The sequence below is a fragment of the Cervus canadensis genome, chromosome 30 (assembly GCF_019320065.1).
Source record: "Cervus canadensis isolate Bull #8, Minnesota chromosome 30, ASM1932006v1, whole genome shotgun sequence".
NCBI classification, from domain to species: domain Eukaryota; kingdom Metazoa; phylum Chordata; class Mammalia; order Artiodactyla; family Cervidae; genus Cervus; species Cervus canadensis.
The window spans coordinates 43,970,608-43,985,002 of record NC_057415.1 but is presented as its reverse complement, the minus strand read 5'-3'; the positions used below and the strand labels follow the sequence as shown (position 1 = coordinate 43,985,002).

At 42.5% G+C, this 14,395-nt stretch overlaps 1 protein-coding gene across 7 annotated transcripts in view; it reads right to left on the bottom strand.

Annotated features, from left to right (window-relative positions):
- SH3YL1 (SH3 and SYLF domain containing 1) overlaps nt 1–14,395 on the bottom strand; it is a 61,196-nt gene that overhangs the window by 38,530 nt on the left and 8,271 nt on the right. For 5 of the 7 annotated variants that reach the window (XR_006266609.1, XR_006266607.1, XM_043453124.1 and 2 more), the window contains exons 2-3: nt 3,750–3,860; nt 600–713 (exon numbers count right to left, since the gene is read on the bottom strand). Coding sequence is in view for 3 of the 7 variants with exons in the window: in XM_043453124.1 (XP_043309059.1) it covers nt 600–713; nt 3,750–3,860 (225 nt within the window). In the remaining 4 variants the exon portion in view is untranslated. Of the gene's footprint in view, nt 1–599; nt 714–3,749; nt 3,861–6,878; nt 6,898–11,521; nt 13,064–14,395 lie in introns of those variants that run through there. The other 2 variants (XR_006266608.1, XR_006266610.1) reach the window with 2 other exon arrangements.

Here is a 14,395-nt window from a genome sequence, read left to right as displayed (position 1 = left end):
TTCTTTATCAACTGAGCTATGAGGGAAGCCCCTACACATACCTACACACATTTCAAATATGGTAAATGTTGGTTCTTGAGATTCAAGGCAAATATATTTTGATGTCATGTCTGAAAAATCAGGTATTAGATTTCACACCAGAAAGTAAAGCCAAATTATACTGATCTTGACATGATTCTGCCCTGGGGATGGATATTCTTTAAAATGTTTCAGTTTTTAAGGTCTCCTACAGGAAAAATGGGGGAAAAGCTTACAGATGTTCTTTCACTTCATCAGCTTCCATAAAACAGAAGAAAACAGTAGTACCCTGAAGCTGATGAATAAGAATACATATTTGACAAGAGAAATATAATGTCAACGTTTAGTATTTGCTCCACGGAAGGAGGAGAAAATATGTACAGGCGGGGGCACGCCTTCCGGTGTTCCGAGAGGCTCCCAGGCTGGCTGACTCACAGAGAACACCCAGGGAGCGGCCCAAGGGAGGCGGTTCCGGTGGGACCAGAAAATCCGCCTCCCTCCCGAGGAAACATGTTCCAATGGAAACAGAACACGAGCGGGAGGCGCTCTCTGCTCCTCCCGGTGAAGAGTCACTGACTTACTTCCGTCTGGAAGGCGCGCCAGCACGATCCCGCTGCCTCCTCTCGCGGTGACCAGAAACCCAGCCTTTATCACAGAAAGGATGGCGAGGCCCTTGGCTTTGGCGATGACATGTGCTGCAAAAGAGGAGAGTGTGCGCCCGGACGGGTCAGGCCTGGGCATGGAGCTGTGCTTCCCGGACCCGGGTCTCCCTGGTCTGAGTGGCACAGGTAACTGAGGAAAATCCATCCCACATGAGCCTGAAGCCGTTGGTGGCCCTAACCCGACAGGACAGGTGCTCAGAAATTCTGCAGTGGCCACAAGAAATGAGAGCCTGGGATGAGACCATGCTGATGTCTAGTAGCAGGACAAATAATTTGGAGATTTCAATTAATTTAGAACATAATGTATAATTTTCAAATTTATTCAAAGAAATTAAGATCTACAGAGTATTAAGGAGAGACTTAAACAGTGACTGATATGCAGTGTGTGGCAGTGTTTGAGCTTGAAGCCACATCACTGAGCTCACCTGCTAATAATATGAAAATCTGGATTCAAAACCAGAAAAATTTAATGATTTTGCCACTTAAAAAAGGTTTTTAACTTTATAAAATGATTTGATCAGTATTTGAATAACACATAACTACCAAGGCACTGAAAATATAATTCCATTTACAAAATATTGGTTTATTCACATTTCAGGGAAATTCATTCCATAAAAGGAAGGTTATTAACATAGGGCCTACTAAACACAGTGCCTCACTATTCTGTGGATTTATTTACACAATAGTACATCTTTCAAATAACAAAGGAAGCCTTAAGACTGAAATTATTCTTGGATCCCAATACTACTTCTAAGGTAGTTTAATTTATCATCATTTTGTGTGCTTAGTCACTCAGTCGTGTCCGACTCTTTGCGACCCCATGGACTGTAGCCTGCCAGGCTCCTCTGTCCATGGGGATTCTCCAGGCTAGAATACTGGAGTGGGTTGCCATGCCCTTCTTATTTTGAAGAAGTCAAACCAAATAGTGTACTCAAATACACAAAAAAGACTTTGTATGTATCCTTGCTGCTGCTGCTGCTGCTAAGTTGCTTCAGTTGTGTCCGACTTTTAGGAGACACTAAATTTCTAATACAATTATGCATACCATTTCAAAATTTAAATTAATAACAGACTCTCAGAGATGATTCGACCACAGGCACATGGAGGGTGACATGCAGACTGTCTCTGCAGCTGCTGGTGCTGAAGCAAGGGAGAGAAGTGATGCTGTTCAGAGGGCCACCTGCTAAGGGGGCCTGAGTTCAAGTTCTACCGGGTGTAACAAGGTAATGATAATGGACAGTTTCATTACACGTCAGGGAGCCTGTTTATACAGCACATGCTGGCAGAACATCCTCAGCACCTCACAGGCCGTTCTCAGTGCTTTTACAGTGAGCACTGCCTCTGTTCAGAAACATTAAATAGAACAAAAGTAGATTTTTTTAATGAACACATTTCAAATGTCAGGTGTATTTTTAATATCTTACCCACCCAAGTTCAGGGACAGTAAACTACCAATAATCACTAAATAATTGTCCAGTTAGCTCTTCATTTGTAATGAGGATGGATCGATTGCAAATTTACTCTCTAAATTCAGTCTCACATCTCAGAGCCCTTACACCAGAAAACTGTGAACTCACAGCCAAGGAGGTCTAAAGGTCTGGGCATTCTGTTTTAAAATGCTTTGAGACTTCATCTTCTGTTTCATAACAGAGCTCCCCAGTTTTAATGTAAACATAATGCTCCTCCCTCCGCATCCCATGGAAAGGCAAGGCTTGCTCCCCTGGCAGCTGGGCCTTCCTGCCTCCCACCCCCATCCCTCCACTCACAGTCTGCATACCCTGGGAGCAAGCTCTTCCTGAGGCTCCTATGTAAACAGATTTTCATTTCCTGAGTGACAGCCAGTGAAAAGGAGTTGGGTGGCCTTTAACTGGAGGCAGAAAAGGCAAGACAGAATTCTGCTGGACAAAATCTTTGAGAAATAATCCATACCCAGATATTTTTATGGTAGGAAATACACTTCATCTTTAAGTTGGGCTAGCCTGATATGTAGCTGATATATACCAAGAAATGTCTTCTACCTCCTGCTTCAGAACAGAGCTAAGAAAACTCAAATTTTCTGGTTGACTTTCCTTCAAGTCCTATGCAGTGCTTCTCAAACTTTCAATTGCATGCACCTCACTGGAGATCTTGTGAAAAATGCAGATTATGATTCCTTAGGTCTAAGAAGAGCCTGAGGTCCTGCATTTCTAACAAGCTCCCAGGTGATGCTCAAATGTTGTCCAGTCTGCACTTAAAGTATCAATGCTCTAAAAACCCCCGTTTTCTTAAGATGAGAGGAGTGGCTAGGCCAAAATAAGAGCAATTAGTATTATTATTATAACAACAACAAATTAGTAATTTTTAAAAACATTTAAAGATCTGTTAAACAACTTCAGAAAATCTAGCTTAAGAAATTAAACTCCTTTCTTAAATGAAGGATGAAAGTCCTGCACTAAGAGGGAAATTTGCCTGCCCAAGCTAGTTTGCATATGAGTCTCTTAGCATCAGATAAGTATTTTCTGAAACACCTTTTAGAAACAGCTGGTAGTAGTAATGAACAGATAGTGGTTCCCAAAGGCTTGCCTCTGGACCAGGTCTGGTGTGGCCCGCCTGACTACAGGAGAATCACGGAGTCTGATTCAGCAGGTCTGGGGGAGCTTAGGAACTGAGGTTTCTGACCCCAGGAACACAGATTTGCAGTTGTACTGGGAATCATTGATTAGCCTTCTTAAACCACTGTAAGGTATAACTATCTTTTCTAGAAAGAAAAAACACAAATTTAAAATTTATTTATGAGATTAGCTAGTGAGTTTGCAACGTCCTCAGAAACTGCGGACAAGGACCTGTGAGTTTGAGGGAAGTGGCGCTGGCAAAGGACACGGGGATACTTATAGCAATGCGCCCCCAAAAGGGGGAAGGAGCAGGGGTCTTACAAGGCAGGTGGGAGAGGTGACCGCCCAGAGCCCGGTGGGGAAGACAGGCCCAGAGCAGAAAGGTGGTCTGAGGACCTGTGTGCAGTCAAGGGTTGAGAAGATAATTTGGGAAACAGAGCAAATGTAGAAGTGGAAAGTACTTATGTTATTCACCTACCAGGAATGATCTTATCAGGTCCATTTCTGGAAGTTATTTCTGTGAATTCTCTTAGAATTTTAGCAGCCTTTTTTGCTTCAGATTTCAAATTGGAAGGTATAGGGTTGTTCACTAAAAGATTAAAAAAGTGATTTTAATGAAAAAAATCTACTAAATAGAAGTTAGAAGTTTGTTGTAATTTCATTTTTGTCATACACAATTAAGCATTAACAAACTGTATCTTACCAAAGGAAATAAATTGAAAATCCTTATTCAGTGATCATTTCATCTCTATTTTCCTAATAAATTAAATTCACTCTGAGATTGGGAAACCTTAAACTCTCAAAAATCTCAGAAATTTAAAATCACAGAGATCTAAAGGATCTTAAAAGGACTTAGCAACTGAATAGCAACAGTTTGTAAGGAACACAGGCAGAGGTGGGCTTCTCTCCTGCACTGCAGCTTCCAGGCAGAAAAGCGGAAATCCTGGCCTTCACCTCAACTTTCCCTCCCCTCAGGAATCCTAGATCCACTTGCTGTCATTCAGTGTAAAAACTGATGCTGGAAACTTTTCCCCCAGTTTCTGGCTGTTACGCAAATGGCGATTCCAATACCAGTGTCTTCGTTTGAAGCTCTCAGTGCACTTTAATTTGTTCTTTTATGATAAGTAATATTAGTATCCTTCCATTTCTGTCAAATCTTTTTTTTTTTAATATTTCCTGTCTATTTAGGGAGGGTATTTCTCTGTTTCTTATTGATTTATATATTAAAGAATTAACCTTTTTTTCTAGAATACAAGTTACATTGATTTCCTCTTTGTCATTTGTCTTTTCAATTTTCTTATGATAGTTTTTCTACTTTTTAAAAAATGAAAACAAAGTAGTCCTCAAATTCATTTGGAAAAATAAGCAAGAAAGGCTAGAAGAAAATGTGTGAAACAAGAAAAATAAGGGTGAAAAGCTCCGTCTAACATATTATAAAGCCTCAATAATTTACCTCCTAGTGATACAAATATGGACAGAAAAATCAACTTTACAAAATAGAAAATTCAAAAATTGGCCCAAATGTATAAGTGAATTTAATATGTGATGAATACTGCATCTCAAATAAATGTGGAAAAATTGCCTTACACAATAAATAGTGGTCCTTTGGGGGGAAAAAATCATCCTCAGCGTCACATTACATAAACTCCAAATCTATCAATGATTCAAAATGCCAAAAGTCAAACCATAAAAGAACTAGAAATTTTGGGAGAATTACTTTTCAAATTCATAGCGTAAAAGGCCCGTGAATTTTGAGACGAAAAGTTAAAAAAAAAATTATGGCATAAGTGCATTATAAAAATAAAGGAAAAAGCATAGGTATGCAAATACTGAAGGAAAAAAGACACTCCTACCACTGATATTCACCAGTACTGCTGTCTGCATTTAGCGTGTGCTTCAGTTGGTTCCTATTGTTAAACAAGTAGATTATTTCATTTTTAGCTTTTATTGATACCACTGTTAGTAATTATCTTGAGAGAATCTTAGGAGTTGGAATTAATGACTTAAAAAAATTTTTTTAGGCTTTTTTCCATTATCAGGTCGCCTTCTAAAATTATTCTCCAACCTTAGAACCACAGAGTGTTACCATGAGACATGTAATGTCACCAGGGAAGCCGCAGAGGCCGGGTGGGCATGTCAGAACAGGGCAGCAAACTCATGTTTGAGTTTATCCCACACCAGCCGAGGTCTCACTTGTTTACATTCTGTTTTGCATATTTTCTGTTGGTGCTCTTTGCCTATTTTTCTGGTCCTATACGCCTTTATCTATAATTTTAATCATGTCGCAAGTTTCCATCTCAGCTTCTTGTTTTTTACACTTTTATGTATAGTTTCTCAGTATTTATTTTCATTTATGTGACAATACCTCCCTGGGCTTTCTACCATTATCATCTTTCTATTATTGTGACTAAAAGTCTTATTTGAAGAACAAAGTTTACAAGTATTATTTCAGATTTTCTTTCAGAGCTTTTATTTTACATTAAATATTTGACATACCTCAAACTTGTGTTTGTATAGGATGTGAAGTTAGAACCTAATATTTTAAACATATTTGACACAATTTATTGAATAAACCACAGCACTTAATTAACAATGCTATACTCACAACAAAAGCAAGAAAGGAGTATTCATATAAATATATATACTCATATATTTAAAAATATATGAGAGATGACACAGTAGATTAATAAATTGTTCTGGGACAACTCTGGGTCATTCAAAGGGGAACAAAATAATATTACAATATCACATCATACAAAAAATTCAATGTAACTGAAGGCCTAAATATTAAAAGCATAACTTTGTACTTTTAGAATAAAAAGAATAGGGAATATCTTAATGACCTGAGGATGGAGGAATGGTATAACCAAGGCACAAAATAAAGGGAAACTACAGATATATTCAACTACATTAAAATGTAAAAAGTTGTATATCAACATATATTTAAAAATAAAAATATAAACCACAGACTGGAATATATTTGTCATAAGTATGACAGAGATTTAGAACTTATAATATATAAAGATCTTTTACTTTTTAATACATAAACTTAAATGTATTTACATTTATTATGATTGATATAGTTTATGGTTATTGATTTATTATAATTACAAATCATTGAATTTTTCAATTTGCATTTCTATCATATCCTTAGTATTTTTTCTTTTGTCATTTAAAATTTAGAGTTCTTCATGTAGACTTTTTAAATCCATCTTTGGTTCTGCACATTTTGCTTCAATTTCTCCTTTCTCAGAAAAAAAAAATTTATTGGAATATAGTTGATTTACAATATTGTTAGATTCTTCTGTACAGAAGTCACTTACATATTTATCTACCATTTTTTTAAACATTCTTTTCCCATATAGGCACATTAATCAGAGTTCCCTGTGCTATACAGTAGGTTCTTATTATCTATTTTATATATAGTCATATGTATATGTCAGTCCCAGTCTCCCAACTTATCCCTCCTTACCCCTTAAGCAGTGGTAAGCATAAGATTGTTTCCTATGTCTGTAACTCTATTTCTGTTTTATACATAAATTCACTTGTACCTTTTTCTTAGATTCCACACATAAGTGGTATCATATGATATTTGTCTTTGACTTACTTCACTCAGTGTGACAATCTCCAGGTCCATCCACGTTGTGGTAACTTACATTATTTCATTCCTTTTTATGGCTGAGTAATATTCTACTGTATATATGTACCACTTCAAGAATATATAAAGATCTTTTAATATCAAAAAATATGAAATTACTATAGAAAATTAGGCAAAATATTCAACTAACTAATCCACAGAAGAGGAGACCACCATGGCCAATAAATACATGAAAAGTGGCTCAAACTCCTAAGATACCAGGGATGTGCAAAGCCGGACCATAACGCATTATCATTTCTCGTCCTTTAGGTGGACAGCAATGAACAAAGCCTGCCAGTGCGCATGTGCAGGCCATGCAGGGGCACGGAGGGAAGCCTGTGCCCCGCTGGTGAGGTCCTGAGGAAGGGCAGCTGCTGCGGGAGCTCTCTGAGGACAGCAGAGGTGACCCACCAATTCCATGCCTGGATGCGCTCACGGAGACAGTGGCGGCTGGGCGGGACGGTGGCCCCAAATTCACGTCCACCAGGTCCTGTGAAAGGGGTCTCACTTGGCAAAAGGGCCTTTGCAGATGTAACTAAGTTAATCACTCCAGACTCCCCAGGTGGTCCCTAAGTGCAGGATGACTGTCCTTAAGGAGACAGAAAGGGTGAGACCTGGAGAGGAGGGGAGGCGGCATCATGCGGCCGCCAGCCTGGAGCACTTGGCCGGGGAGCTGGGGAGAAGGCGGGCCTTCTGGAGAAGCGGGGCCCTCCAGGTGCGGCCGCTGACTCCCCACGGGAGGCCTCCCCCGTGGGAGACGCCTGCCTGTTGCTGTAAGTCAACCAGTTCCTCATAGCTTGTCATGCAGCCCAGGAAACCAGTACTACATGTGTAAGAAGGTTCACGGGGGGCAAGGCTTTTAATAGCAAAATAGTAAGAATAGCACATAAAAACAAACACCTTCAAAGCAGGAAACAAATTCCCCTCAAGAGGAGGATGGATATACCTAGTTTGGTATAGTATTAAAACTGTATTCTATACAGAACTCCAAATAAACTAGGTTTACATGTATCAGCATGGCAAAATATGAATATTAGGAGGAAAAGCAAGCTACATAAAGATATATAGGGTATCACACACTTATGTAAATGTTTATATAAATATTTATATATAAAGTATAATGATACTTGCTGTGGGGTGTGGGGAAGGCTTATATAGGAAGCTTGCTGGAAACGTGTGCCATGTATAGTAAGTCATGGAGGTAAATTGTTATTCTCAATAGTCCTTTGTATGTTGTATGTATGAAATATTACATAACAAAGATTGCTCAGCATAAATTGAATATTGTACAATTAAATATTTAATGTAGTAGTGGAAATGCATGACCCCAGCTGTTAAAAAATGTATATTATGAATAATTACTCCATACACTTTCTTTTGTTTAAAATGTGACCTCTCAGAACGAACATGTCTTGTATGAAGAGGTATAGAAAAGGGAAAAATATATCCTTACATTTTACACAAACAAGAGTAGAGACAGCCTCCCCTTCTCTGTGCCTCTGTGGACACACACACAAACACACACAGAATTCACAGGACAGGGATTTGGTGAGTAGCCACACACTAGATATTCAATTATTATTATATGCACTTGTATATTATTGCTAACTCTTAAATTTTAATTTTAGGAACCATGTACAGTTGCTCTCCGTCTCCCCAGTCATGTATTTAAAACCACACTGCCCCATTTTGCTGACGGCACTAAGATGCGGACAGGCTGATGCTCTCAGTACTCTGCTGCCACTTTCAGTGCTGGATACGAAGCACAAAGATGAACACAGAAAAATTCTCAGAAGCACATCATTTTTAAATAGGGAAGGAATCTTAAAACACCCATTTAAAAGTATGTCAATGTACAAGTGCCATTTTAAACATTTCCTATTATCAGTGCTTTGGTTATACAATCTGGATTTAAAAGGTCTTAGAAAAATATAACCTAGAAAAATTCCAAATGAACATATTTATGTAGATATTTGGGCCATTAAAGTACATTTTATAGAAGAAGCTGTTAGTCATGACTTGATTAATGTTGTGTTACATTGCTTCAGTCATATCCGACTCTTTGTGACCCTAAGGACTGTAGCCCGCCAGGCTCCTCTGTCCATGGGATTCTCCAGGCAAGAACCCAGAAGTGGGTTGCCATTTCCTTCTCTAGGGGATCTTCCCGACCCAGGGATGGAACCCTCCTTTCTTACATCTCCTGCATTGGCAGGTGGGTTCTTTACCACTAGTGCCACCAGTAGCAGGGTAAAGACATATAACTGTTTTTGATATTCCACAGTGATCAAGAAAAAGCGTATATGGTGGGGGCAATTCCAAGTTTTCAATACAGTACTGACACAGTGAACAGACTCTGAAAGCCACAGCCAGAGTGAACACGTGATGAAAGCCAGCCCCACTTGCAGTGATCACAAGGAGGAGGGAGGAGCTGAGCCGGCAGGAGTCAGAAGGGCACACTGGGACACGACGGGAAAACTGACGAGTGTGCACCTGTTTGCACACTGCACCCGACTAGACAGGCCTCTATTCTCTTACGCAGCCTTCCTCCTAACACAATGAACGGGCTGCACGCAGAGGGCTGCTGGGTGAGTTGCACTGGCTGGGCAGGAGTTCCCACCCACACACGCAGCGCCATCCTAGGGAGCGGCTGCTCGGACAGCGTCATGCGGTACTTCTCGCCAGGGCAGGGCATCGTGTTTCCCCACCCTCTCCCTCTCCTTTACTGGCTGCTGGGAGCTGCCCATGACCTGGAGCATGAGGGGGAAATAACTCTTATCATGGCAAGAAATCGAGACTTGTGGGCTTGTTGTTGTGGCTGAAACTTATCATCTCTCCATGGCATCTGCTACAGAATATGGAAAAATATTTGCAATTTTTATTTTCTAACTTAGAACTAGACTTGACTTGTTTTATATACATTCTAATCACTCAATTAATTTGGGGAGGTAGACAAATGGGTAAAAACACTTTTAAGATATAACATACCTATGTTAATATCTTTCTCTTTGATTACATAGCTTTTATAATAGACTATTTGCAAGTCCTCCTTAAAGAAAGCAAAGGTGTGCTTTTTGCCTTCTCATTACATGTTAAAATGGATGAAAAGATGATCCTGGGTGCCCCGAGTGCTTTGAGTGCTTAGTTAGCACGAGCCTGGAAACAGCCTCACATCAGGGGGTCCTCCCTGTGCTCCCCTCCTGCGCCCCCCGAGTTATGCCAGCCCCTCCGGCTGTAATCTCCCCCACTCGTCTGGAGGAGGTGCAGCAGGCGGAGTCCGACAGCAGGTGGACCTTAACTGTGAGAACCATTTGCTCTGAAGGGGGACATGTGCAAGGATGCAGCCCTCCTTGGAGGAGGCGAGGCTCAGCTGCGGACGGCTGCTCCACTGGCGGGGCCCCTCTGGGAGCTGTGCCCGGGGGTACAGGCAGGCGTGGGATCTGGGTGAGGCAGGGGCAGGACCCTCAGAGCCCGTGGGGGCTCCAGTTTCTGAGTGCAGGGGGCTATGCGGAGTTCTCCAGGGGCCTTTCTTGGGCCTACGGCTCAGGAGGCTCTGCCGGATGCCCTCTTACCACTCGCTGACCCCGCCTGACTCTTCCTGAGGAAGCTTGGCATCGGCCCCTCTAAAGGAGCTCTGCTGATCCTCCCAGGGCACACGCTGAAGGCCGCGTGTGGAGCCGAGAGCTCCAAGGACTCGGCAAATCCAGCCGCTACCTGTTCTCCTATGGCCTGGATGTGAGACTGGTTGGTTGCAAAAAACTGAATCAAAAGAACGTTTTGGGTGAAAACACACTTTCAAAGATGAAATAGGTAAAATCCCGTCCTAGATCAGCATTGACAGCTGAACACTCGTGACCTGTCGTGGTAAAGGGCACTAAATAGTGAGCTCAAGTCGAAAGTGTTCTCCCACAAAGAGAATCACAGTTCACGCATCAGTACACTTGGATTACAAAAGAAGTGCTCAGTTATTATTATAATCCAGTTATCAATAAAAATTTGTGGAAGATAGTTTTCTCTCTTGTTTAAGTGTCAATACACAGTTTTGCCTCTTGGCTTCCAAAGCCTGATCTACGGGCTGTCTGGCCCTACAGGAAAAAAATGGCAACCTCTGACCTCTTAAAATACCATTCATTCTTCAAGATCAATTTTAAAAGCTGTTTCTACTTGAAATCATTGCACGCAGACAGCCCTTTGAGGAACTGAAATCTTAGACCAGGCCTGAGATTTGGCACGAAGCCCTCCTACCCACCCCCCTGCCCCGGGTCATCCCTTCCTGGGGCAGCTAGGCAGAGCCTCACCACTTGGACCACACAAAACACAGGTGAGCTGAGGGGTGAGGAACACCCTGACCCCATGCCTAGAGGGTGAGGCCCGGGGGCCAGCAACACCATGGTTGCTAATGCTGACTTCATCTGCCTTGCCAACTCAACACTGTCACTTGTCATCTGACTCGACAAAGATTAGGTCACTGCAGTTGCTGACCTTCCACAAACCCTGAAAGGAGTTTGGGCTAGAGGTCAGGAACAAAGACCTCTGTCCTCTGGAAAAACTGGTAGAACAGGCCTTCAGATAGTTAGCTATTTTCAGAAGAAGATTTTAAGAGCCCAATTTCTTGCCTTTTCTCATATCTAGAAGAGCGCTAAAATCATGGAGACACCTCTTCCTTGTGACGAGCAGCAACTTCCTGCCAAAACGTGTGCTTGATTGCAGGTACCCCCTTCAGCAAAACAGAAGTGCTGGCCTCCCTGCCCCATCTCTTCAGAGCAGCTCCTCAGCAGTACCTCCGAGACTGCTCGGTTACGGTCCTCGTTTTGCACCAAACAAGCTGAACTCTCAGATCTCATGCTGTGCATCTCTTTCAGTCAACAGCCTCCAGGAATGAGCCAAGAGGTGGAGGCTGCGGTCCTCTCAGCCTCCCCAAGGTGCCATCCTTTTCTATTCGCACTCAACCCTAGGCCTGTGACTTTAAACACCATTTATATCTGGTAATCCTTTCCCGAAATGCCAGACTCAAGAGTATCAAGTACTAATTGAACCTTGAAACCAAGTCAGCATCTCAGATTAATCGCATTTAGACGTCACAGGGACGCCTGGCCCCTCTGCCGCCTGCTCCCCAAGTTCCGTTTCCAGGAGGGCTTCATCCATCGGGGGGCTCACGCTCAGACCCCAGACCAGCTGGGACTCCCACGTTTCTCTCATGCCTTGACACCCTCCAGTACACAGCACCCAACACAAACCTCCAGCTTAGAATCTGACTGCAGCTCACCCTCCTCCCGCCTCCAGCCTGGCCCAGGGAGTATCAGTCTGTGGTGTCCGTTCCACAGCCTCCTCTGGCGTTTCTGTTTCCAGTCCTGAACTCCTGTGGTCATTTCTCTAAAGAAATGCTCTAAGTAATATCTCAAATAATAGCAGTCCACTGGTAACATCCCTTAAAGTTCCTCCATCATATCTAGCCTGCACCATAACCTATATCTGTGTGGGGCAGATGTGGGGTGACTGGGCTTGCTGGGGCTGAATAAATAATAAGGCCGAGGAGCCAGAGGAGAGGACAGACAGGACCCAGAGCTCGGCAGGCTGCGGGGCATGCGGGCGGCAGATCAGCCCCAGGGCAGCCAGTGGCAGCGGTGAAGCTGAGGAACCACGCACTCCGGGTGTGCTCCAACCTCAGCTCCTGCCTCCCCAGGCCCCCTTCCGGGTACTTCAGCATGGCTTCTGCCAAGGCCCCTAGGTGGCAAGCTGATCGACACTGGGTGGCCAGTAAAGGTTTACAGGCTCAGTGAGGACCAGCTGTGGGACAACCAGGGAGCCAGCATGCTGTCCGGCTACGGGGAATGGCTGCAGGGCACGTCCCTGCTAGTCAGGGCCTGACAAAACGTGGTCCGCTGGAGAAGAGACTGGCAAAACACTTCAGTATTCTTGCCTTGAAAACCCCATGAACACAATGAAAAGGCAAAAAGATAGGACACCAGAAGATGAGCCCCCCAGGTCAGTAAGTGTCCAATACACTACTAGGGAAGAGCAGAGAAACAGCTCCATAAAGAATGAATAGGCTGGGCTAAAGCAGAAACATCACTCAGTTGTGGATGTGTCTGGTGGTGAAAGTATAATCCAGGGCTGTAAAGAACAATACTGCATAGGAACCTGGAATGTTAGGTCCAGGTCCAACAAATCAAGGTAAATCAAGGTAAACTGGACATGCTCAAGCAGGAGATGGTAAGCATGAACATCGACATTCTAGGAATCAGTGAACTAAAATGGACGGGAATGGGCAAATTTATTTCAGAAGACCATTATATCTACTACGGTGGGCAAGAATCTATTAGGAAAAGTGGACTAGCCCTCACAGTCAACAAGAGAGTCCAAAATGCAGTACTTGGATACAGTCTTAAGAACAACAGAATGATCTTGGTTCGTTTCCAAGACAAACCATTAAACATCACACTAATACAAGTCTATACTCCAACCACTAATGCCAAAGACGATGAAATTGAATGGTTCTATGAAGACTTACAAGACCTTCTAGAACTAACACCAAAAAAAAAAAAGAAAGAAAGAAAATGTTCTTTTCATCATAATAGGCTTCCCTCATGGCTCAGATGATAGAGAATCTGCTTGCAATGCTGGAAACCCAGGTTCGATCCCTGCCTTGGGAAGATCCCCTGGAGAAGGGAATGGTTACCCACTCCAGTATTCTTGCCTGGAGAATCCTATGGATAGAGGACCTAGAGGGCTATAGTCCCTGGGGTCACAGAGTTGGACACGACTGAGTGACTAACACTTTCTCCATCACAGGGAACTGGAATATAAAAGTAGGAACTCAAGAGATATCTGGAGTAACAGGAAAGGTTGGCCTCAGAGTACAAAATGAAGTAGGGCAAAAGCTAACAGAGTTCTGAGAAGAGAATGCACTGGTCATAGCAAACATCCTCTTCCAACAACACAAAAGATGACTCTACACATGGACATCACCAGATGGCCAATACCAAAATTAGACTGATTATATCCTTTGCAGCTGAAGATGGAGAAGCTCTATATAGCCAGCAAAAACAAAACCTGGAGCTGGCTGTGGCTCAGATCATCAGCTCCTTACTGCAAAATGCAGGCTCAAATTGAAGGAATAGCAATTGAAGTAGGAATAGCAAGGCGAGATAAGAAAGCCTTCCTCAATGATCAATGCAAAGGAATAGAGGAAAACAATAAAGTGGGAAAGACTAGAGATCTCTTCAAGAAAATTACAGAGATAACAAAGGGAACAATTCATACAAAGATGGGCACAATAAAGGACAGAAATGGGATGGACCTAACAGAAGCAGAAGATATAAGAAGAGGTGGCAAGAATACACAGAATATACAAAAAGATCTTCATGATCCAGATAACCACGATGGTATGATCACTCACCTAGAGCCAGACATCCTAGAATGCAAAGTCAGGTGGGCCTTAGGAAGCATCACTGCCAACAAAGCTAGTGGAGGTGATGGAATTCCAGCTG